This window comes from Mesoplodon bidens, assembly GCF_964165515.1.
Source record: "Mesoplodon bidens genome assembly, chromosome: 11".
NCBI lineage: Eukaryota > Metazoa > Chordata > Mammalia > Artiodactyla > Ziphiidae > Mesoplodon > Mesoplodon bidens.
Window position 1 is genome coordinate 29,205,542 of NC_138167.1, and position 27,236 is coordinate 29,232,777.

The 27,236-nt window shown below is 39.9% G+C and overlaps 1 protein-coding gene across 3 annotated transcripts in view; it reads right to left on the minus strand.

Moving 5' to 3' along the window:
- LGR5 (leucine rich repeat containing G protein-coupled receptor 5) overlaps positions 1–27,236 on the minus strand; it is a gene marked incomplete at both ends in the record, with an annotated part of 121,099 nt that overhangs the window by 54,973 nt on the left and 38,890 nt on the right. For all 3 annotated transcript variants that reach the window (XM_081248850.1, XM_081248849.1, XM_081248848.1), the window contains one exon: positions 7,253–7,324. In XM_081248850.1, coding sequence (XP_081104976.1) covers positions 7,253–7,324 — 72 coding nt within the window. The remainder of the gene's footprint in view (positions 1–7,252; positions 7,325–27,236) is intronic.

Below are 27,236 nucleotides of genomic sequence, written 5' to 3' on the forward strand. Positions count from 1 at the left end.
TCCTTATGGTTTCATACTGATAAGATCACCTAGAGACCTTCATGGTCTCCATCCCCAGAGACAATGATTCAATTGTTAATTATTGGGAGAATCAGGAGAGATGATTAGTCAACAAGTTTGAACAGTTATCCAGAGGAGACGGTAAGAACCTGAACTAGGTGATGATGAAATAGAGTGAACAAATGGGAAAGACAATGCGGAATTATGAGCTTTAAGACTTGGAAACTGGCAGATACAGAAGGTGAGAAAGAATGACAGATGCAAAAGCAGTGACAGACACAGTGACCATAAGTTTGGATAATAAGAATGCTGATGGTGAGAAGCAAAGGCAGGAGAAAAATCTTTTTGTGGAGGATGGTTCGTGTGTTCATGAATGAATCTGGTTCTGCACTTGCTGAGTTTTAAAGTATTGGTGGGGTAGGTGGAGGTGTCACTTGGGTAGTGGAGGATTCTCAAAGTGTGGTCCCTAGATTTGCAGTATTGGTATCACCAGAGAATTTGTTATAAGTGCAAATTCTTGACATCCTCCCCTTCCACCTTCAACCTGCTGAAGAAACTCTGTGGCAGGGTCCAGCAATGTGCGGTTTCACAAGCACTGTAGGCGATTCTGATGTCACTGAAATTCGAGAACAACTGGCCTAGAGTAGCAGTCCTTAAACTTCATCATGCATCAGAATCACCAGGAGAGCTTGTTAAAGGCAGTGTCCTGAGTTCAGAGTTTCTGATTCATTAGGTTGGGGTGGGGCACATGGGTTGGGTTTGCATTTCTCACAAGCTCACGTGTGGTGCCAATGCTGCTGGTCCAGGGACCACACTCTGAGAACCACTGGTCTAGCAGTCAAAGACAAAAGAGATCTCAACTAGAAATATGGATTTGGGGGTCACCTACATAACAGAGGTAGTTCAAATATTGACTTTCTTTCCCAGACAACGGTAGTTGTCTCCTAATGAGTTTGTAGCCTCCTAACAGGTCTCTCTGCTTCCGTAATACCCCAAGCTATTTTGCATACAAAAATCAGAGAAATCTTTAGAAATCATAAACCCTATTTATTGCACTAGCTGCATACAGTCCTCCACGGCTTCCCATTGCTCTTATTTGAATTCTGTACATAGCCTGATTGTTCCTGCATGATCTGGCCTCTGCCTTTCTCTCCAGCCCCATCCCCTGTCACCTCCCCTCCCTCTCACTCTGCTCTGGCCACCCCGATCTTCTTTCAGATCCACAAACATATCACTTTCTTTCCTACCTAAGGGCCTCTGCTCACACTATTCCCCTACCAGATACACTCTACCCTAGCTCTGCAGACCACCAACTCCCCTCATCCTCCTGATCTCAGTTCAGATGTCACCTTCTTTGAGACACTTTCCCTCCTTGTCATCCCTTGTTATTTATTCTCTACTTAACCATGTTTGTGTTCTTTATCACTCTTGTCATAATCAGCAAATATCTTCCGTGTTTGTCTCCTTGCTTATCATCCGTCTCCCCGTCTAGATTGTAAGTTTCCCTGGAGTGGGGACTTGTTGACTGAACGAATGAAACGTAGCAAGTCATATTCATTCTTATGTCCCCACTGGCTAAATAGATACACGTTGAATGAATGAACTGAAGAGAACTGAGAAAGGAGGCAATCTAGGGAATGTCTATATGTTACAGGAGTTGGGGGTAGAGGAGAAAAGAAGGCTAAGGAGAGAAAGAAGAGGAGGCAGAGAGGTAGGGCACTTTAAGAACAGTGCCCTAATCGCCATTACAATTGTATATATTATATGTATATATATATATATATATAATATATACACACACACATACACACACATGCACACACAAACACACGCACACACACACATATATATACACACATATATGTAGATACAAACACATATATGTAGATACACATACATACACAAGGACAGATATCTAAATCTCTATATCCAGCTGTATGAATAGACATTTGGAAGAGATCATAAAATAACACTAGAGAAAAAAAAGTTTCAAAGAGGCAGCATTTTTTCTTTTCTTATATTTTAAATTAATTCTTTAAAAAATTTTAATACAGATTTTAAAGGTAAAGAGGCAGCAATTTATAATCAATTACCAGATCTATGAAAAGGAGAGACTGAGCACTCTGACAAGGCCAAGGGTCAGGAAGATTATTTATGGGCAAGAAGGTGTTTTCATTTCACTAACACAATCCAGTAGGTGAATTAGAGTTTACCAAAGATCTTTCATCATCAATTCATTTGATCCTCAGACAAAAATCTCAAAAGACAGGCAGGACAGCTCTCACTACTTTTAGCAACATGATGAGGAAGTAGAAGTAACAAGCAGAGACTGTACTTTCAGGAAGTTTGGTGGTATTTCTCATTACTAATTTCATCTGAAATAATGGATATCTACTATTTATATAGAGATTCTTTAAGGCCAACCATAATATGAGCAAACAGTTCCAGGGAACAATAGTAACTTAAAAACAAACCTCCCTAGAGCATCTCAGGTTTCCTTCCTAAATCGAGTATTTGATTCCAATAGCATTAGAATCTGGGAAGATTTTAAAATTGTACTGGGAAACAAAGGCCTTTAACTTAGACTGTTTAAAATGGTAACAATTCATTTTTCCCTCTGGTTTAACCAAGCTACCAATCTAAGTTTAAAGGAACTTGTACATGTCAGCATTAGGCACGATCTTCTAGTTCCTAACATCTGAACCACACTCTGATGGACCAAATGTGGGATTTATTATTTGTCCAAATAGCAAACATCAACATGAAGTCCTTAGTAGAACTGAAGAAATAGAACGGGGAGAGATACTGTTGGAGAGAAATGCAATTATTGCTCAGCATGTTCAAACTTGGTAAAAACTATCTGCACTGGTTGCCTATCCGTTAAACCTCATGGTTGGAAACAGTTTTTCCTTCACAAATCCTGGATCCCTGGGATTACTCCAAAATCAAGCTCATGAAATAGAAAAGAAGGAAGTGAGAATCCTCTTGAAAGTGTTTTCATTTCGCTAACACAACTCAATATGTAAATTATAGTTTACCAAAGTTCTTTCATCATCATTTCATTTGATCCTCAGAATCTCAAAACAGGCAAAGGCGGCTTTCACCGTCATGCCCTGAGGCCCAGGGAGGTCAAGTGGATTATCCCCTAGTAAGTGGCAGAGTCAGGACAGGAGTCCTGGGCTTGCTTCTGTTTCTAGGTACTGTGCTCTCCTCTCTACACAGCACACAGCCTAACCACACTCAGATTTTTTTTTTTTTTTTTTTTTTTTAGGAAAAAGACTCTCTCTCTTCCTTGTGCCATCACATTGCACCAGCAGGGCGTTTGGCCTGTGCATGCCTGGTCACCTTGCAGAGTCATGAAACAAAAATAACAAATAACAAACAGGACTTGAATGTACCAAGACATGTGACACAGGTAGTAAGTGTTCCAGAAGGTCAGGAGGAAGAGAAGAAGACCATTAATCGTGATGGCTTTAATTCTTCTTAAATATTTGCTCCACATAGCCACTTTCTCCAGGGTTACAATATATTTAAAAAAGACATTAGGGATACCTCTAGGGCTTTACTGATTCTCAGAGGATTTTGAAATACGGGACCAGTGATGGATGAGAGATGAATCATGACTGTCTACACAGCTTATGACATAGATGGATTAAACTAGGGAGATGATAATTGGGCAATTAGAGCTAAGGGGAAGAGTGGTAACTTGGCTTTATTAATAGTGTTTTTTAAAAATTGAGTTTTGTGGTGGGAATTTTATTAATATCATTGAGAATATCAGTACCAGTTTCTGAATGAATGGATAAACAATAAAGCATAGAGATGAGCTGAGTAAACAGAACAAAAGAAGACTTTCAGAACAGTTTAACATTTTAACAGTTTGTCATAACAAAAGATACACGCACACAATAACAGATGTAACACATACAATAACAGATATCTAAATGTCTGTTTCTAGCTGTATGGATGGTCATCTATTAGTTCATTTATTTATTATTAGGTCATTTATTTACTATAATATGGAAAAACCTGCACGAATGTTTTGGCCAACCCAATAGAATACTATATAAAACATGCTGCTTAAGTATATTTATGCATATGTAAAAATAATAACTAAGGTTTTGTTCCTGTTGAGTAATGTGAAATTGGTGAAATTCTGCCCCTGAAAATTATGATGATACTTTTCTCAGAGCCAGTATATGAGGGTAGTGAACGAATAACCTGAATATCCAATCTCTCCCTGCTGGGTAGACAGCTCTTTCTTGCTTTCTGTCTCACTCTTTTTCATTCCCTCACATATACCCAGACACAGACAGATGAACACCCCTATCATTATGAAGCTCAGTTTAACAAGAGTCTAAAGTGTTCAGCTGTGCAAACCACTATCCTAGGTACTATTGGGGAAAAGAAAAGCACAGATGAATGAAGAACAATTCCAAAGCCTCCTTCTGCTTTCTGAGCATGGCTTTGAAAGTGAATTTGAATCTTACTTCTGACACTTATGTACTCCATTATCTTGGGCAAGTTCCTTGTTTTCTCTGTACTTTTTTTTTTTATAATCTTGAAGTGAGAATAATAATAATATCTACTTTTATGGGGTTGTTAAGAGGATTCAGTGGGATAATGTGTGCAAAACATTTTGAACAGTGCCTGTCACAGAGTAAGCTATTACTGTTGTCATTATAATTATATTATTATTTCGAAGATCTTATACTCCAGAGGAGAATACAGACTTAAACATAGCTGAGTCTAATGGAAACAATCAGCACATAACAAAGGCATGATCAAAATGCTCTTGCTAAATGGGTGTGTGTGTTTAAACCCACAACACCCTAAATTTAGCCTTGGGAAGAAAGGAATAGACCAAGCAGAGTTGATCATTTTTCCAGGTTCTATAAATATTATCCCCTTTTGCCACTAAATGAATAATGATGTCTTCAAAACATCAGTTAGATGCAGCACAGAATTATATATGGGAAAGTGGTCTTGCTTTTAAATTCAGCAAGTTGGCCAGCTCAGCAGAGGGAATTTCAGAACAGAAGGAGGAAATGGAACGAATAGTCTTTAAAGGGTCCCATCTACTTCTGAAATTCTGTGATTCCATGGTCAAGATACTTGATGGAGTTTCCAGAGACATAAAAATAAGGTAATTTGTAAAAATAGGCTTTTCAAATGGTAGTTCCCTCACCTTCTTTCCCCTGTTTTTTTCTCTCGATTATCTTTTGAAGAACTGGTCTTGGATGAAAATGAACATTCACCTCATGAAGAAAGAGGAGTTATTCTGAATGAACTGGGTCACCAAGGGAGGAACTCTATTAAACAAAGTCCTTGGGGAAGTGACTTATTGATTTGGTTTGTGGTCTAAAGCTGAGGTGTATGTTGAAGGAGAATGGAAGCCTTTTGCCATTGCATATTATAAGGAAATTAAAGAGAAAGGCACTGGGAGTGCCTATTTTAGAAATATGGGGGTAAACAGGACTAAGTATTGTATATTAATTATGGTGAGAGAGGGCAGATGAGAAGAATGTAAACAAGAAAAAAATGCTGATGTTTGAAATTTACTAAAAATAATCTAAAAATATTGGCTAATGTCAACTAAATCTGTTACTTTTTTCGAAGGCAGTGAACAAGTGTAAGAAGCTCCTTTTACATGTTTTACTTTCTCATTAGTTCATTCATTCATTCATCAAAAATGTATTGATTATTCATTACATACCAGCCAAGACTAGGACAGACATGGTCCCAGTCCTGATGAGGGTTAATTTTTTAGCAACAGAAATGGCCAGAGAGAAAAGAGAAGAGGAAGAAGAGGAGCCTGGACAATCCAAAGTGAAAATCCATTTTTTGAATAATAAAAACTTGCTGTATAATCTAGTAATCTAAGCTTTTTTTTTTTTTTTTTTTTTTTGCGGTACACGGGCCTCTCACTGTTGTGGCCTCTCCCGTTGTGGAGCACAGGCTCCGGACACGCAGGCTTAGCGGCCACAGCTCACGGGCCTAGCCGCTCCGCGGCATGTGGGATCTTCCCGTACCGGGGCATGAACCCGCGTCCCCTGCATCGGCAGGCGGACTCTCAACCACTGCGCCATCAGGGAAGCCCTAATCTAAGCTTTTTTACCATACTCCTCGATAACAATCTGGGCATGTTCAGCTGATTTCTGTAGTAAAATAATAACATTTGTGAGAAAGCTAACGCCATCAAAAATAAATATAGATCCAACTCTAAAGGGGAGAAATTTGAGAATATTATCTTCTTGAAAAAAAAAGATCAATGTAGTGTAATTTGGTTGTGATGGATGGTTCTTTCCACCTCCCAAGGTGGATCGTGTGGTGCATCAACAATTTAACTTACTCCCCAAATTGGACCCTGACTCTAGGAATTATAAAGGGGTATTTTCAAAAGAGGTCATTGCCTAAACAATTCCTTTAATCAACAGTCAGAGGATTTATTTAGCTGATGGTGCCAAACCTTCTTCATGAAGACTGTGTCGACGGTGCATCCCTCCCCTAAGTCCCCGTCCCTCAAAAGAGTAAGAGGATCAAATGAATTTTTAAATGCAGATTTTGGTGTATAGAGTTCTTTTTCATCTTCTGGAAAGTGATTACCAGACTTAATCAAGATTCCTCTGTGTATCATTAGCTAATTTTAGCTTCCTCCTTTTTAAAAAAATTGAATTTTATTTCTTTACAGTGAGTTTGGGAGAGACCAGTTTTATGTCCTCTGTGGATTTCATGGTTTTCAGTTCAAGCCTTCAGGGAAGCTCAGTTTAAAAGTAGGAAAACAGTAATTAAAAGTGATTAGGACAAGTTTTGGTGCTATGAAATGAGGACTCAATTCTCCCTGTCATAAGCCAAACCGAGAGGCAATTTTTGGTTTTGATTATGGCTTTACTTGCGATTTTAATAAACATGAACCAGTATTCAAACTTCTAATATCCTGCTGCTTAACTATTTCCAAAGAGCTATCCAGCTCTTTTAAACAGCTTTTGTTTTAAACTTTTAATTTGTTTGGCTCAGCCTCACCTTAGAAAGTTGTAGCTTCATGGTAAACCCTTGTATATAAGTTGATTTCCAGAATCCCAAGCGATTCTTTCTTTCCCCCTCCCAGCTAAGTGTTTCCTCATGTGCCCAAATCGTTGGTGCTGACAGCTTTCCTGCCTTGTTTTATCTGGTTCTCACAGTAAGGACAAGAGACAAATACAAGAACGTGTCCAGCGTTGACTGGATGCGGCACGACTCCACTGATACTTACAGCTCCTCCAGGAAGCGGAGACCGTGCAGAGGATTCGGGGGAAGCTGACTGATGTTGTTCATACTCAGGTCTCTGGAGAGGAAGAGAGGCAGTGTGTGAGGAGCGGCGTCTGCCACCACAAGGCAGTCCAGCTGTTCAGTTCACACATTTGCAAGCAATACAGCCAAAGGAACTTGCTGTGTTGCTTGACAAATGAATCGCTCTTTTGCACGTTAAATATATTCCTTTCCTCCCATGTCCCCCCCAGCATCATGGGCTCTCAATCAAATCAGAGACCCTAGGAGGAGCTGATACGGAATTCAAAATGATTTAGACCATTCATGGGCATGGTTGTAATTCTTCATGTTTAAAGTGACCTGAGTAGACCAGCAAAGGGAACAGACATAACTCAACCACCCTAGACATAACTCAGCATCGGGTCCCGCTTGAAATTTTGTGGCAAAGAGAAGTGTCTTCACCATGCAACTCTGGAAGTCCTGTTTCTCTGGGACTATAAGCACCTTGTAAAAACAAATGTTTTGATTCAAAGAAACTTAAAAAAACAAAACAAAACAAGACAAAAGGCCTATTCCCTCCTTCGAACATGTTCCTTTTGCAGGTTCTCGGATTGCATTAAATAAGTGAAATGAACCATAAAACAAGGGTGTAATGCGATCCTGCTCTGTAGCACACTTCCTGCTGGGCCTGCACAGTAGTTCCTGGCACAGGAAACAACAAGCCACTTTGGGCAGAACTCAATCAATTTTTGTTTTAAGCGAAACTCCGTGTAATTAGATTTTATTGTTTTTATTTTTCTATTTCTTTACTGTCTCCCACATAATCCTACAGCATGACTGGTATATGCTGTCTGTATCTCAGAGGCCAAAAGACCAACTGATAGGCAGAGTCTACTCAAGACCAACTAAGACCACATAAGTCAGCTTAAGGTTGACTTAAAAAATGACGTGCTCAAACGCGAAGACTCAGAACTAATGCCATTATAATCTCAGAGCGGGTCTACATACTTAAAATTTATGTTGAGATAAGATAAGAGGCTTATTTTTATTTATTATTTTTAAAAAATGATTCAGTTGACATATAACATGGTATTAATTTTAGGTGTACAGCATAATGATATATGTACATATTGTGAAATGATTACCACAGTAAGTTTAGTTGACATTTATCACCACAGAGTTACAAAATTTGTTTTCTTGTGATGAGAATTTTTAATATTTACTCTCTTTAGCAACTTTCAAATATACAATATTGTATTATAACTGCAGTCACTATGCTGTACATTACATCCCCAAGACTTATTTCTCGCATAACTGGAAATTTGTGTCTTTTGACCACCTATGCCAATTTCACCCAGGAGCTTTTATTTTATTTTTTTAACATCTTTATTGGAGTATAACTGCTTTACATTCTTATGTTAGTTTCTGCTGTATAACAAAGTGAATCAGCCATACATATACATATATCCCCTTATCCCCTCCCTCTTGCGTCTCCCTATCCCACCCCTCTAGGTGGTCACAAAGCACTGAGCTGATCTCCCTGTGCTATGCGGCTGCTTCCCACTATCTATCTATTTTACGTTTGGTAGTGTATATATGTCCATGCCACTCTCTCACTTCGTCCCAGCTTACCCTTCCCCCTCCCCGTGTCCTCAAGTCCATTCTCTATTGTCTACGTCTTTATTCCTGTCCTGCCCCTAGGTTCATCAGAACCATTTTCTTTCTTTCTTTTTTTTTTTTTAGCTTCCATATGTATGTGTTAGCATACGGTATTTGTTTTCCTCTTTCTGACTTACTTCACTCTGTATCACAGACTCTAGGTCCGTCCACCTCACTACAAATAGCTCAATTTCATTTCTTTTTATGGCTGAGTAATATTCCATTGTATGTATGTGCCACATCTTCTTTATCCATTCATCTGTCGATGCACACTTAGGTTGCTTCCCTGTCCTGGCTATTGTAAATAGAGCTGCAATGAACATTGTGGTACATGACTCTTTTTGAATTATGGTTTTCTCAGTGTATATGCCAAGTAGAGTAACCCAGGAGCTTTTAAAAAAATCGGATTATTCTTGTTACTGAAGTGGCCACAACCATTGCACCTAACCAGCAGATTTCAGTATTGATAGCTTGATACCTTTATCAAATATTAACTTTTAATCAGTGGTGCCAAGAACTAAGGGATCATTCACTCTGTGCCTTTAAAAAGTCACGAGCATGTACAGGGAAGATAAAATGTTTTGCTAAATGTTTTAGAGTATGGCAACCCCCCCAGAGTTATTCATTTTAATATTTATTAATTTTAATTATTAATTTAAATATCATTGTTGGTAAACAATGATGTAGCTGAGTAAAATGCTATATTCTCAAGCTAAAACTAAACAATGCTAAAAATATAGACTAAAAAAATTTGTATTGTCCATATATTCAAAATCTGTTTTTTTTCTCCTGGCACTGTTTAGATAAGAGAGCCAGATAACTGATTCGCAATTTTAGTTCCCTGTGCAGATATTTCTCTGAAGTAGCAAGGTTGTTTAGTTCACTGAATAGGCATATATTAAACTAAACAATAGTCTCTGGATTCCTTACAGTGTCTATATAATCTCTGCAAAGACTTGATATTTCTAAGGCATATTCACTTACTTTTAACTGATATCCCACTTATTTCCTAAAAGGACCGGATGGCTTGCTTCTGGAGCATGTTTATTAGTAACTTAGATCAAACCAGTCTCAAGACAGCTGGATAGCGCTGACATTCCTCTCCTCTCCTATTTCCCTGTGTGATGTGCAAATCAGTCTGGGACAAACACTGATCTTGTCTATTGCAGAAAGCTCTAAATAGAACAAGGAAATTTATGTTTAAGGAGATTCATAAGCACTCCACATTATTTTACTATTTATTACCCTATTTCAGGCACCTGGAAGTGAAGCTTACATCAGCATTCACTCTCAGGGTTCCCTCTGGAGCATTTTTATGGTGGAGCAGCAGAAAGAGTGCAGGCATTGTTAGTGTACAGTGTCTTGGGTTTGAATCCTGGCCTCCCCATGTACTAGCTGCACGATCTTGGGAAAATGAACCTCCCTGTTCAGGCTTCCTCGTATTTAAACAAGGGTGTTCCTACATTAATAGTTTCATACCCTGTGATAGCTGTTTCCAGTCAGGAGGGAGAGACTTAATTTGCTTCTTGAAAAGGAGAGTACCTCCCTTTCCCAACAGGAAATTAATCACTTCTCCCTGTTACCTGACATTGTGGTTCCTCCCAGAAAATGAGCTCGTACATTCGGCCCTCCATATCCGTGGGTTTCGCATCCCAGATTCAGAGAGCTGATTGTATTCATTGAACTACACCATTTTATATAAGGGACTTGAGCATCCTCAGACTTTGGTATGCGAGGGGGCTCCTGAGACCAATCCCCCAGTCACACCGAGGGATGGCTGTATTGCTAAACCAACCCTTTACGACTTGTTTTCTAACATAGACTGTTTACTTTCTTTTTCTTTCTTTCTTTTTTTTAATCGAAGTATTGTTCATTTACAATGTTGTGAAGGCGGTTTTCTTTTAAAGAGCTGCTAACCATGCAGATAAACCTATGGCACAAAATAACTTAATAATAGCAAAATCTAAAGTAAAATGAAATAGGCTTTTAAGACGTGAATCCAAAGTGGGTAAGGTAAAAATTAGTCGCATTCATTCACCTTTTCTCTTCTGTGTGCGCCTTTTGCATTGATGTTCAAATGTAACACCGGTCTAGCTCAGCGCTTCCCAAGCTGTCCACGGTAAAAGACCAATGAAAAAAAAGTTCTACTTTGCCGTGGACTTATCTTTTTATAAAATTAATTAATAGAAAAGTGAAATAACACAGAGATATACAAAATACAAGCCTCAATATTTTGTTATGTGACTTGACAGATTATTCAATTTCTGTGCAAGTTTCTAAACCTTTACTCTCAAATCCTTATCTGTTGTGGATTAGTAAAAGATAACCCTGGCCTGGGAGGGGTCCTCAGACCATGCCTTTTTTTTTTTTTTTTTTAAATTTAATTTATTTATTTATTTATGGCTGTGTTGGCTCTTCGTTTCTGTGCGAGGGCTTTCTCTAGTTGTGGCAAGTGGGGGCCACTCCTCATCGCGGTGCGCAGGCCTCTCACTATCGTGGCCTCTCTCATTGCAGAGCACAGGCTCCAGACGCGCAGGCTCAGTAATTGTGGCTCACGGGGCCAGTTGCTCCGCGGCATGTGGGATCTTCCCAGACCAGGGCTCGAACCCATGTCCCCTGCATTGGCAAGCAGATTCTCAACCACTGCGCCACCAGGGAAGCCCAGACCATGCCTTTTGGTGAGCAATGCTGTTCTTGCCTTTGTGTCAAGAAGGGCAAGACTTAAATTACTTTTAGCCAGTTCAACTTTGAGTAAAACATGATAGAATGAGAATGTTTGGCCGCTAGAGAGGACTGGCACTCAGCAGGGTGAGGTCACCCACTTAAAAGGGAAGAAAATGGGCTCCCCTGGTGGCGCAGTGGTTGAGAGTCCGCCTGCTGATGCAGGGGACGCGGGTCCGTGCCCCGGTCCGGGAGGATCCCATATGCCACGGAGCGGCTGGGCCCGTGAGCCATGGCCGCTGAGCCTGCGCGTCTGGAGCCTGTGCTCTGCAACGGGGGAGGCCAGAACAGTGAGAGGCCCGCGTACCGCAAAAAAATTTAAAAAAAGGGAAGAAAATGAAGTTCACGGAGTTGAGAGGTCTCCAAGTCACAGTGCAGAATTTAGTGGGAAAGCCCCTGGGCTGGAGCCTAGAGCTCTACTTGCCCTTGGTTTTTTGCCTTTCCTTTTTTCCAACAAATTTTCCACTCTGTATAAAAACATCTTCATTCTCACTCTTAAATTATTTTTTAAACTTTTCCATTTTTTCTTCTATAGTATTTGGTCTTTCTGACCCCTGCAACACATATAACCTTAGCAGAATGAAGGGATCTTAAAATAGTTTCCAAATCTGTGCATTACTTAAACTGTCATTTAAAAAAAGTCCCTATTTTGTACCACATTTGGCCCATGGTTCAGTTTCCTAAAATCAGTGAAGCAATGTAATGCATTTCTTTAATTTTTTTCATCTTTTGCCAAGACGTTGAAATTAATTTTGAAGAACTGGTCACTAGGTAAAAGGATTTCATCAGAAATGGAGGATTCATTGTGACAAGATGGTCAAATATGTTAAACCATTCTTCCCTGTCTCTGACCCAGCTCTTGTCTACACTGTGTTAATTACCACATCTAGAAATCTGGAATAGGATTTGCAGAGTTCCATGGGAGCAGCTGACTATCTAATGGAACCATTGCAGGAGCTTTAAAAAATATAGATGCCTGGGTCCCATCCCCAGAGTTTCTGAGTCAGTTGGTCCAGTATAGGTATTGGGATTTTAAAAAGCTTCTCAGGTTATTTGAATGTTCAGCCAAGGCTGTGAACAGTGCTTAGGAATAACTCTTTCTAAATTTCTAGATGGGTGCTCTGAGTTCTACAACTCACTCAAATTTAGGAGGCTAACTAAAGATATTGTTTCCTCTGGGTAGAGAGTTCCACCCACACAGATAGTATCTTTCTCTTGAAAGTGTCTTTGATGCTTGCAACTCTATTATTTATTTTTCTTCATTTGACAAAATATTAATTGAGCATTAATTGTGGTCAGGTCTAGGAAGACAGTGGAGAAGAAATCTGAGTCATCTTCAACTTTTCCCTTTCCTGCTGTCCCTATGTCCCTAAGGCACCCAGTGTTAATTCTGCTACAAAGCTTGCTTCTGGATCTGGCCTCACTTCTTCCTTCTTGCCTGCTACTTTTGGTTAGGTCCCTGCTCTGTTGATAACTTTTCTACTCTCCTGTTTAGTGTGCCTCCTCATTCTTGGTCATCTTCTACACCATGGCCAGAGAGGTCACCCTGAAAAGTCCATCCAATCATGTCATTCCACTCAGAGACATTGCTAGCCAATAAGAAAGGCATCCCCTCGGATGATTTGGAGAAACGCTTCCCCTCTGGGAGGGGAGGGTGGTAAATTAAAGAAAAGGTCATTTGCCTTCTGCAGAAGCAACCAGGGAGCAGAGTGAGTGGGGTGGCAAAGAGAGCTTGGCTTGGAGTTCAGCCCCCCATGGAGAGCTCCGGTGCCAGGCACAGCCTGCACAACCACACCCAGCTGGGACTCCCCTGCCTGAGAACTTGGGCGGACTTCAGGCCTCTTAGAGGAACCAATGTCCCTACCTTCGTAGGTTCTTCACAACCTGGCCTAAAGCATGTTTCCACCTTGATCTTACGCCACCTTCCTCTCTGCAACATGTGTTCCGGTTACACTGAAATTCTTTCTGTTCCTCTTTGCATCTGTCTTTACCCATGTGATTCTCTTTCCCTAGAATGCATTATACTTTCTATTTCCAAATGACTACTCCAGTGCTTAACAGACCCCGGTGTTTCAGACACAAACTCTTCTCTTTCCAGCTTAGTTGTTCTCTATTTCCACCTCTAGTCCTTGGATACTTCCAGGATCAAAGCCTTGTCTTAGCCTAAGATCATACATTGATCTCCTGGATCACTGTCTCACCATCACCCTGAACTGTCTTTTGTTTCCCTCCACTGGCAAAACCCCAGCTCTGGGAGAAAACTGTAATTCATCTTCTCTTTTACTATCTCAGTGGACTGAGTGCCACTAGAAAAGAAAAACTCACAAATGTGCAGATTAGTTACTATAAATCCATGGTCTTTGTGGGCTCTCTACACTGCTGCACAGCCCTGTTATTTGTTATGGCTCAGCTTACTTCTGCAGGGACTGCTGCCAACCTTCACCGCTTGCCTCAGACCCCTTAATGGACAGCCACTCCCATCACGGGCACCTTCCCTCCGACTTCGTGGAAATAGCTGGAATTCTTTAGATCAAACACGACATAGGCCAAATTTTTGTTCTCTTTTGTCCCTTGCTTAAGATACCCACAGTTTTCTCTTGCTCGTGGGTCCCATCTCCCCACCCCCAGGATGCTACAGCACATGATTTCATGAACAATTCCTTCTATTTCCTGCATTTTCAATTTCTTTCTCTTCCCTTTCAATGTATAAATATAGTCAAGTCTTTTCCATGAGTAAAAGAAACAAAAAACCAGATCTTTTGATCTCATGTCTTCCTCTACCTGCTACCTAATCTTTCTCATTCCCTTTGGGATTGTTTCTAGTCTCCAGTTGTAGTCTCCACCTCCTATTCCCTTCTCAGCCCACAACACACAGGCTTCCAGCCCTACGCTCCAGTGAAACTGCTCTTGCCATAGAAACAATGACCTCCATGTTGTCAAATCTAATGAACACATGACTTACTGGACCTCTCTCCTACACCAGACTCTCTCTTTCTGGAAGCTCTATACTTTATAGTTTCCAAGGCATCATTCTCTCAGGATTCTTTCCCAACTTTCTACAGACTCTTTGTGGGATCATCTTCTATCTACCCCTTATATGGCAGTATTCTCTGGAGCTCTACCCTTGGCCTAGTGTTCTGCAATCTCTGCCCTTTCTTCTTGGTGACTGTTACTTACTCTCACGGGTTTAAGTATCACTTAGATGCCCATTACCCCCCAAAGCCATATTCCTAGTCTTAATGTTTCTCCTTCTGAATCATTTATCTAATTTCCTTCTGGATATGTTCATTTACCAATCTTGCAGGAATGCACTGTGTCTAAAATGGAAATAATTATTTTCTATTCCGAACTCATTTCTTTTTCTGTGGGGCCAGTTTCTAGTTAATGCCACGACCATCTTTCCGTCAAAAAGCCCAAATCTTAGATACTATTCAACTCTTCCTATTTTTCTTTTTTTATCCTCTCTGTCTATCCCTTTTTCTCTCTCCTAACTCTGCCCTCACTCTCTCTGACCCAGTCATCTGAAACTGCCTCCCAACTCTGTGGCTGCCTGCTTCCAGAAGCTTCCTGCTTCTTATCCTTTGAGGCCCACCCTCCGAATGGCAACTAGAGTGATCTATCCAAAAATGCAGAATTAGCACCCTACTTAGAACTTTTCAATTCCTATCACCTTCCAGATGAAATCCCCATTTGTTAGTATTGCATACAAGCTCCACTGGGGAGCACACCAACCCTTTGTCACTCTGGCATATTGATTCTAATTCATCCTTCAAGACTCAGGTTGGGTGGGTGTCATCTCCAGGAAGCCTTATCACATTTGTGTAAGTGATTTGCTCTCTGTTCTTCTGTATCACCCCATACATTTAATGACATCATATTGAAATGATGTGTTCATGTGTCTGTCTCCTGCAGTAGGCTGTATTCCTCATGATCAGTGGCCATTTTTTCATCATAGTACTCCTAGTGTCTAGCCGCATGTTTGTGTATAGAAGATATTCAGTGAATGTTGAATTGAACCCTCTTCTACTGCCTCTGTCCTATGAGTGAGCAGATGATCTTACCCAATCCATTTAAAAAAAATCAGGTTTCTCATCAAATGGCTACATAATCCTAACTGTGAGGCATGTAATCCTTTGGTATAAAACACTTTTGGGAACAAAACACACCTTCCACAATGACTTTTGCTCACAATTAGGGTTGTGGTTTCTCTTTTCAGTCAATCCTATTTGTTTTCTGTCCTAGGGATTCCTCAGAGATTCTCATCCATTGAAAGTCCCCTTCTACCCCCATGCTCAAGTATATTTATGCTGATGCTTCTCCTCCCCTCCCCTCCCCCACTCCTTCTACCCTTCTGCTCCTCCCTATATCCCCCCTCCTCTTGTTCCTCCTTCTTTTTATTCCTCTTCTTCCTTCCCCCTTCTTCTTCTTCTTTAAAAAATTTTTTTACTGGAGTGTAGTTGATTTACAATGTTGTGTTAGTTTCAGGTGTACAGTAAAGTGAATCAGTTATACATATACATATATCCACTCTTTTTAAGATTCTTTTCCCATATAGGTCATTACAGAGTAGTGAGTAGAGTTCCCTGTGCTACACAGTAGGGCCTTATTAGTTATCTATTTTATATATAGTAGTGTGTATATGTCAGTCCCAAGCTCCCAATTTTCCCTCTTCTTCTTTCCTTCTACTTTTCCTTTTCTCCTCCTCTCCTGCAAAAATATCTACCTTTCTTATCATTTCTATGGCTTTGCTGTGGGAGAGGCATGACTGCAGTAAGTATTTAGTCCACCACCTTAAAATCCGGCCATACTGTCTCTGTTTGAGACTTGATAAGTGAATCAGTGAACAGAGAGGCCATTCCTTATAGTGTGATTATTAAACAAAGAAAGCAACAACAACAAAGGTTCTTTAATCTCTGCCACAGTTGAAGACAAATATTTTCTTCTTTAGCAGCACCATGCAATTCCTATTTCTTCTCAGTACAATCATGTTAAATTTGTCTCGGGAGATCCAATAGCATTTAGCTTTTTGCCAGACACCTTTGTTAACAATGAATGGATCCAGGATGGAGACATTCCAGCACTTTTTAATTGATCACTTTTTAAATACATTTCTAGAGATAAGCCCTCCTGTGAACTTCAAAAGGAAAGGTGCAGGCTTGAGTAGCATTTTGTGACAGTATGAATAATGTATGTCCGGATACTTTTCTCATGTTATTGTTTTTAACTCCAAAACAATGTATCTTTGAAAAATACTTTTTACTGAAGTATAACATATATGGAAAAGGAATAAATCCTAACTGTCCAACCCACTGAATTTTCACAATGTGAACTCACCCTTGTAAACCAGCACAAATCACTGCTACCACCTCAGAAGCTCCTTAACTCGCTACTCCCCCCAAAAAGAACCAGTCTGCTGACTTCTAACATTTTATATTAATTCTGCTTGATTTTGATCTTTCTATAAATGGAATCATAAAGTACATATTTTTTTAAAGACTATTTTTAAGAGCATTTTTAGGTTCACAGCAAAATTGAGAGGAAAGTACAGATATTCCCTATATACCCCTTCCCCCTCCCCACATGTATAAGTCTCCCGCCTTATCATCATTCCCCACCAGATTGGTACATTTGTTACAGCTGATGAACCTACTGATACACCATAATCACCCAAAGTCTGTAGTTTACATTAGGGTTCACTCTTGGTGTTGTACATTCTATAGGTTTGGACAAATGTATAATGACATGTATCCACCATTATAGTATCATACAGAGTATTTTCACAGCCCTAAAAATCCTCTGCGCTCCGTCTATTCTTCCCTCCACCCCTGGCCTGCACCATCACTGATCTTTTTGCTGTCTCCATAGTTTTGCATTTTCCAGAATGTCATATAGTTAGACTCATACAGTATGTAGCCTTTTCAGATTGGCTTCTTTCACTTAGTAGTACAGAGAATAGCTTTTTGTGTTTTTCTAGCTTCTTTCCCTCATTTATGAGATTTATCCATGTGTTGCACGTAGCAATAGTTAATTCCTTCTCAATGCAATATGTGTCTCATTTTGTTGTTATACTACAATTTATTTATCTGCTGAACTATTGATGAACATTTGAGTTCTTTTCAGTTTGGGGCTATTATGAATGATGCTGCTATCAACATTCTTAAATATGCCTTTCCTTGAATGTATATATAAGTGCATGTCTGTTGGGTATATATCTAGGAGTGGAATGGCTGGGTCTAGGTATATATGTATCGTATGTTCAGCTTTAATAAATCCTGCCAAATAGTTTGCTAAAGTGGCCATATTGATTCATACTCCCACCAGTAGTGTATTAGAATTCCACTGGTTTCCATTTGTTATAGCCAAAATTCGTATTATTTTTCTCTAAATCTTAGTTGTTTTGGCTAAATGTATACACAATGGTATCTCACTATGGTTTTAATTTGCATTTCCCTCATGTCTAAGAGAGTTGAGTGCATTTTCATATGACTTTGACCAGCAGGATACCCCTTTTTCGTGAAGTGCCAGAAGAATATTTTATTTGATGACCTTCAAATTAAAACTTACTTGTTGTAAAAAGTGAAGCTATACATTGATATGTAAAGAAAAAGCTAATAATCTCCTTACGCCTTTTCTAATAGTATTATTCTTTCTGCAGTTTCAAAGTTGTTCTTTGAGATAGCTGAGGTGTAATAGTTAGGAGCATGTATTCTGGAGCTATTTTGCCTTAGTTCAGGTCCTGGCTTTGCTATTTCTGAACTGAGTAACCTTGAGCAAGTTATTTAATATCTCTGTGCCTCAGTTACCTAATCTGTGAAATGGGCTTAATAATAGTAGCTGCTTTATAGAATTGTTGTGAGAAATAATTGAGCTAATGTATGTAAAGTACTTAAAACAGTGTCTGGCACATTATAAGCACTACATATTTGCTATCATTATTATTATAAAATAGAATCTCTTTTATGTTTTTACAAATTAAAACTCTTACCTATACAGATGTATCAAGAGCAGAGAAATGTTAGCTTACTGATATTTATGGTTATCCTGAAAAAAATCTCTTTAAAGTTACAGGATAATTTAAAAAATGTTTAGAGACGGTAGGCTTATGTTCTACTGGTCCCTTTGCTTTATTAATATTAATTTTTAATGGAAGCTTTGAAAAGACAGAGCCTCAAAGCTCTGTCAATAACAAGAGAAGAGATAGATACAGTTTTTGTGGGGAGATCACTTATATAAAAACCTCATGTACTCAGAACACACCCCAAAATAGAAAAATAAGCAAGCAGACAACAAAATAAAACAAAACAAATGAACAAAGGAAAAAATAGCAATAGCAAACCAAAGCTTTTTTGAACAGTCAGAATAAGAAGCCCACAGAGCCAGTCGTGAATGTTTATGTACTTTTTCTCAGAGGAAAAGGTCCCAATCAGAAAGGGAGTATTCTTTATTTGGGCAATCTTGTTGTTTGTTTGGTTTGGTTTTGAAATCCATGGTAGCAAATTACTCATGGGAGGCAGACTCAACAAAGTTAGCAATGATGTGGGAAAGCAGATTTAAGAACTAAAATCATCATCATCATTATCATCAAACACATATATCTTTATTCATCTAGTGTAATAGTTCTAGATATTCCAAAAGCTTCCCACCCAATTTGGAACCAATTTCCCTGTACCTCCCACAAGATAGTGTAGAGCTTTATATGTTCTAAAGGATGGAATAATCATCAAAAATCATCAGAAAAGTTTAAGAATCTAAGAATACACTAAGGTTCTATCTTTTCTACTTCTCTCTATTCTCTGTGAACAATTTCCAGACTTGAACTTGCACTGCAGATCTTTATTTCTTTTTTTTTTTTGCAGTACGCGGGCCTCTCACTGTTGTGGCCTCTCCCGTTGGGGAGCACAGGCTCCGGACGCGCAGGCTCAGCGGCCATGGCTCACGGGCCTAGCTCTCTGTGGCATGTGGGATCTTCCCGGACCGGGGCACGAACCCGTGTCCCCTGCATCAGCAGGCGGACCCTCAACCACTGTGCCACCAGGGAAGCCCCAGGTCTTTATTTCTAACAGCTTTATATTTGGACTTCTCCATGTGGTTAATTGACAAGTCACCTACAGCCCAACACATTTCAAATTGGACTCATTGTTTTCTCTCTTTTTCCCAGACCAGCTTTTCTCCTTGTGTTTCCTCATCTTGAGTAATGCATTACTTTTCTCTCAAGCAACCAAGCTGGAAACCTCAGGTTTATTGTTTTTTTTTTTTACGTCATCCTATCATTCATCGTCCAAATGGTCATTAACTCTATTGATTATATCTCTGAAGTGTTTCTGGAATAACAACTAACATTTAGCTGACACACACACAGACACAGTCTAATGAATCTTCAGATAACAACCCACTTTATAGATGAAGAAACAGGGACACACAGAACTTAAGCTTTCCCAAGATGACACTGGCAGTAAGTGGCAGAGCCACGGTCTGAACCTGATCTGTCTGACTCCAAAGCTTTTGGGATCAGCCCTTTTCAGCTACACTATATACTAGAATCCAAGTTCTCATTTCAATTTTTGGCTGCCATAGCTTAAGTTCTGGTCCTAATATTTGCATCACCTTTCTCACTCTTAAGAATTACCACACGTGTAAGGAGATAGCTCAGGGAAAGTTTGCTCCGCACTTTTCTGAACCTGGTCACAGGTTGGTGGCATTTCTGGCTGCTTTTACCTCTTGGCCAGCACTTTTGGAGTGATTATTCAGACCTCTCTGTACTACCGACTCTGCTTCCACTTAGCCTTTGGACACCATCTTTTGGGTCCTTCTTGGCTTCCTGGTCTGTAGCCCCTGGGCCATCTCTCTTCCATCCCCAGATCCCAGAATTCCAGTCATACCTCTGGGTTTCACACTCATCTGGGTGGGGGGTTGGGGGGGGAGGTCAAGCAATTTCAGTGGGATCTTAATGGTCCTTTCTACCTTCATTCTTCCCTCCTTCCCAGTCCATCTGGAATTATCTTAATTTTTTTCCTGAAGGATAAAGGGGCTAATATTTTATACTGTGTTTCATTTTTTCTTTTAACAATAACTCCATTTATTTGTCTAGAACTGTACAGTTTACAAAGCTCTTTCATGCCCAATTTGTCTTTGTATGAGGTATTTGAACATGAATATTTGCAGAGTCCAAACTAAGACTGTACTATAATTCACAATACTAATGTTCACTTGAGGAATATATTGATTTTCTTTATGCTTGAAAAAAAATTAAGCAACTGGCTTTGGAACTAGAACAGGTTTTCTCAGTCTTGACTCTATTGACATTTGGGGCTTGATAATACTTTGTAGTGGGGGGCTGTCCTGTGCATTGGAGGGTGTTGAGTAGCATCCCTGGCTGTACCCACTAGATACCAGGAACACCCCTCCCCCAGTGGTGAAAACCAAGAACTTGACTGTTATGGGCTAAATTATATTCTCCCCTCCCCACAAATTCTTATGTTGAAGTCCTCAGTAACTCAGAATGTGATTGCATTAGGAAATAGGGATTTTAAAGAGGTAACTGAGTTAAAATGAGGTCATTAGGGTGAACCCTATTCTGATATGATTGGTGTTACTATCAGAAGAGGAAATTTGGACGTAGACAGGTACAGAGGGAAGACCATGTGAAGACACAGGGAGAAGATGGCCATCAATAAGCCAAGGAGAGAGGCCTCAGAAGAAACCAACCCTGCCGACACCTGGGTCTTGGGACTTCCAGGCTCCAGAACCATGAGAAAATAAATCGCTGTTTTTTAAGCCACAGCCTGTGGTACTTTGTTACAGCAACCCTAGGAAACAAATGCACAGACATTGCCAAATAAATGTCCCCTAAGGTCAAATTGCCCCTGGTTGAGAATCAATTAACCAGTACACATGAATTACACACAAGAAAAAACTATTAATTTTGCCTTTTGCGATAACAGAAAAAATAAGTTTCCAATGACCTTTTTTCTTTGAAAGAGGGAATTTAGAAAAACCTTCCCTCCCTACTCCTCTTTCACATCATAAATTCCTTACAGCAGAAAATTTCGTTACTTTATTATTGAACAACGAAAATATAAAACAAAGAGCAGAGCCAAAGACTATAAGATATGGTTCATGTATAACCCAAGGAGTGACTCTAAGCCTGTGTCACTGAGTCTTTTAAACAATTCTGGAGCTGTGGCTGCACCAAATGTTTCCATAATAATTACCCAGAAAAGACCCCCAAGGCAATATTTCAAAGAAAATGTTCCAAAAGCTTTCATGAAAGGAGCTAGATCTATTTTATTTAACCCAGGCAGAAATGCCCATTGTTTTCCCTGCCCTGTGCAATAAGTAAGACACTGAAATATCTTGCAGTTAACACGGTGTGACCATGGGACCCTTCCATGCCAACAGGACGAAATCTTTCTCTCCCATCCACATTCCTTCTAATATCCTGAAGCACACACAAAGGCTCTGAGTTATTATTAAAAAAGGCAGATCTGACCCATCATCCTACCTCATCCCATGAGTTCAAAAGGCCTTTATTGGTTGCCCATCATCTGCAAAATGGATCCCATGTTGTCCTCTAGCTGTGGTATGAGGATGGCAAAATGGGTTACAGTTTTGAAAAAGAGGTCAGGGTCTCAAAAGATGGTTCTGCCACCAACTTGCTTATTGTTAGTTTTATGCTTTTCTGGTCTTAACTTCCTAGCAGGTATTGTGACACCTATTTCATGCTGCCATGGTGAGGATTAAATGAGATACTGTAGGTGCATGCCCTTAGCTCAGCATCTGGCACTTAAAAGGGCTTTACTGGTTGTTGGCTGAAGTCTCCATGGTCCAGTCCTGATCCACTGGATTAGGTTTACCTCCGTTTAATCTCTTCCAGTCTATATTCCAGTCGCACCAGATTGCCTTTTATTCTCCCAAGGTGTCCTGAGGTTTTACCCTTTAGATGGACACAAGATATATTTCCTGTGAAGCTTGTGTTCAAGGGAAGGGATTTGGAGCATCTTATCCTGTGGCTTTCTGTGCCCAGGCTCTATTGGAGTCACACAGACTAGAGAAGCTGCATGCCAAGCGCCTGGCACAAGGCTCAATCCTGAGGAAGCAGCCATCATTTTGTAGTCACATCTGCCCGCCTGTGTCCCACCCAGTCTTCATTCCTAAGCGCTCTTGCACTTCCTGCTTCTACTCCTGGCTCCTCTGCAGGTGCTCCACGTGGCGGCCAAACATAGCCCTTCAAAACAGAATTAGCTCATTCCCTGGCATGGCCTGAAATTACCCCAGTGGATTCCTGTTTGCTCTTAGGTTAAATCCAAATGCCTTAGCATGGCATTTTTTGTGTGTGTGTGAACAATAAAGTGGGTTTATTTAAAAAGAAGACGACAATTATTTGTAATGAGGTGGATAGACCTAGAGTCTGTCATACAGAGTGAAGTTAGTCAGAAAGAGAAAGACAAATACCGTATGCTAACACATATATACGGAATTAAAAAAAAAATGTCATGAAGAACCTAGGGGCAAAACGGGAATAAAGACACAGACCTACTTGGGAATGGACTTGAGGATATGGGGAGGGGGAAGGGTAAGCTGTGACAAAGCGAAAGAGAGGCATGGACATATATACACTACCAAACGTAAGGTAGATAGATAGTGGGAAGCAGCCGCAGAGCACAGGGAGATCAGCTCGGTGCTTTGTGACCGCCTGGAGGGGTGGGATGGGGAGGGTGGGAGGGAGGGAGATGCATGAGGGAAGGGATGTGGGAACAGATGTATATGTATGACTGATTCACTTTGTTATAAAGCAGAAACTAATTAAAAAAATAAATAAATAAACTTAAAAAAAATAAATAAATAAAAATAAATAAAAAATAAAATAAAAAGAAGACGACAAAATTTGACTTTGAGAGAGATATAAAAGACCCACAGGATTTAGAATTATTAAATACAAAAATGATTGGCTATAAACAATGTAAAAATACATTTCCCAGTCCCCAAACAGAAGTATGGCAATTATAAAATTTTTGTACTGTATGTGCATTTCCCTTATGATTTTTAAGAACCATTCTAAACAGTCTATTTGTGTACAATATAAATTTACCATAACCGTTAATAAAAAATCATTTTACATTTGAGTTTACTGAGTGTGCCTTTTTCTGTAAGTAACAGTACCTTTGGTTTCAAGTTCACCTTGAAATTTTTATTTACCACAAAGATCTTTTTACCCCTAACTCCTTCTACAATAGAAGACAGAGGCTAATCAGTCATGGGTCCTGTAAAAACAATGTGAAGAAAGGTTCTAGAGTGACCCAACACACCAATGAAGATATTACCTTTTGGTGGCCAGCTAAGAGGTCCATTCTGCGCCAATGAAACAAATGGAAGTGAAACCTCAGAACAAGCGGAGTTTAAGTTCCATGCCAACATACTGTGGATGTGAGGCCAGCAAAGGACATTCCATCAAACTCAGCTGAGCCCAGTGCATGAGTGGGGACCCTGAGGTAGCCCACATGGTCTGCTGTGAATCCCAGCTGGGTGCAGATGATACTTAAAAGGACAACGGTATAGCTGGATATGAAATTTGAGACCCTGCCTACCATAAGCTGCTTATCTTTGAACCCAAGACCTTAGACCCAAGACCCAGGCTATTTCTCCTCTCTCAGACAGCACACCTAGTAAAAACAGCATCCAAGATTGGTTTCATTATCTCCTAAGCAGGTAGTGGTGACATCACCAGTAGCTCTAGCATCCAAGCTCTGATACAAATGGATAAGCTTCTGAGTCAGTAAGAACAGAAGCTGTGTCCGGCCATCTGCATCTGAAAACCATCCACAACACACAATTGGCAGATGAGAAATTAAAAAAGGATGAAGTCATTAAACTGTCTCACTGGAAACATGATTCCACTCTTTCAGACAGAAAACCTACTAGCCTGGGAGACTTTCACCAAAGTAATGAAGGATCTGATGCATGGGCTCATTGCCTGAGACCTACAGTCTTGAGTCAAAAAAATCTACCAGGAGGACAAGAAAGGTCTAGTCTGTGAACCACTTGGTCAGAAAGGTCCCGTTTAAAAAAAAAAAAAAAAAAAGACCCACTTTAACAAAGGTCTTGTTCAAAGTGCCCTGGCTGGTTGGCTCTAAGACAGCCTGCCAGCAACAGACAGTTCTTCCAAATTATCAGAACTGGTTATGAAGTGTCTTCTGAGAATAGTTTGACTACTCCCTTACACCATCAACAGTATTAAACTGGGCAGGAATCTCTGGATATTCACTTTCTTAAGAAGGTCTCCTCATCCTCATACTGACTCACTGTCCCTTCACTCACCCACTCAGGTTATGCCTGCCCCTGGGTGGTTCCTCCTAGACCCCGGGTGCTTTCCCTTCTCAGGTCTTCTCCCTGTGTTGACCCTGGCCCATGACACTCATCTGCACCTTGCCCTCCCTTCCAAAGGCTGTTCCTCTTTGTTCTTAAATATCACTTTTTCAGGGCTTCCCTGGTGGCGCAGTGGTTGAGAGTCCGCCTGCCGATGCAGGGGACACGGGTTCGTGCCCCGGTCCGGGAAGATCCCACATGCCACGGAGCGGCTGGGCCCGTGAGCCATGGCCGCTGAGCCTGCGCGTCCAGAGCCTGTGCTCCGCAACGGGAGAGGCCACAACAGTGAGAGGCCCGCGTACCACAAAAAAAAAAAAAATAATAATAATAATCGCTTTTTCAGATAAGTCTTCTTGACCTTCTAATCTAGAATAGGTCCTTTCCCAAATCGCCTTGCTCTTCTTCCTGCCTCCTTCTACTCCCCTCCCACCCACCCGCCACCTCCCACCATCATTCTTTTCCTTAAGCATAGTTTTTGGTCACATCTTTATTTTTTACTTTTTTTTTTAACATCTTTATTGGAGTATAATTGCTTTACAATGGTGTGTTAGTTTCTGCTGTATAACAAAGTGAATCAGCTATATGTATACATATATCTCCATATCTCTTCCCTCTTGCGTCTCCCTCCCACCCTCCCTATCCCACCCCTCTAAGTGGTCACAAAGCAGCGAGCTGATCTACCTGTGCTATGTGGCTGCTTCCCACTAGCCATCTATTTTACGTTTGGTAGTGTATTTACTTTCCTCCTTTCTTGAATGCCATGAGGGCAGGGGGCTGCTAAATTACCAGCTTTTAGTGCAGTGTCTGGCACATGGTTGACAATCAATAAACACGCTTGTTGAGTGACTGATGAGCTGAATGCATGTCACATTCTCTGGCATTATTCCCTTCCTTTCTTATTTCTAGGAGGATTATTTTTACTAAGGATGTTTTGAGTCTCAGAGGATAGCATAGCATGCAGATTAAAGAATACTCTACCTTGTTTTTCCTTTAGACAGCTGGCTAAAGTGTACTTTAAAAAAATAACTCTACTATAAGTGTTAATCTATGTATCAAAAAGGTATTGATGAAAAATAGATTAAAAAAAGAAAAAGAAACCCAATAAATCTCACTAATTTTTGAGTTAGTTTCTGGTTGAATATGAAAGATGTAGAAACATGATTGTATTTCAAAATCAAATAGGGCATACATTCTATACCTATTTTGCTTTTGAACAGTTTATGAGCCTGCATAGACACATACACTTGCTCTAAAATAATTTTTTTCTCCCATTAAATGGAACAGTCTTTACTGTTCTTACCTCAGTGGTATGGAGAATGTGATTTCAATGTTTATAAAACGTATTCTGAGATCCTTTGAAGTGCCTACCATATATTTAATGAACTCTTGTTATTTTTGCAATGCTTTAAGGCATTTAAAACTCAAAACAAATTAGTAAAAACAGAAATGTAATTCCCCAAAAAGCCAGAATGCTACAATATTTGAATTAAATTAAACTACCCGAGAGTTTGATTTAAGCATTCCTTTTCTAAGGTGTTCCTAAACACTGACTTGCATTAGAAAGATGAGAGACAAAAGTTTCTCCGTGTTGCAGTGGAACTTTTCAATTATGCTATGGGAGTAATATCCTAGCTTAATGTTTGTCTTCATTTCAATCTGGGGCTGATAGACCAACTCTAAAGAGACACTGTTCACTTTCAGGTAAACTGTTTTTCCATTTAATTTAACCAAGATTCCAGTAGAGGGAGCAGAGTCAACAATTAGAGAAGAGAGACTTTCAAAGTTCAGACACTCAACAAGGAAAAGACCAGGGGCTGAATTAATTTGAGAGATACATAAGACAATTTTAGCTACCAATAACTTGGCTTATCTATCTACCTTCCAAAGTATTGCGGTCATAAAAAGCAATTGTCTGCCTTTCCTTAACTACTGCCATGGAACATTCATTTATATGCTTCTAAGTGCCTCAAGAGCCAATAAGTCACTGATGAACTTTTGAAAACAACCAAAGGTGTAATCATTCATTGTTACTGGTTAATGAGTTGCAAAGCTTGAGAAAATGTAAAAATAAGTGCAACATTTAGAGCCTTTTAGACCAAGTCTGACTACATATACAATCAGAAATTCAAAATGTCAGTGTAAGCTATATCAAATGTACAGTTATTAACTGAGAAAAAAATGGAATAGAAAAAAACCAGGGAAACCTTAAAAAGGTAAAATCTGTGCTTATATTTTTACAATGAATC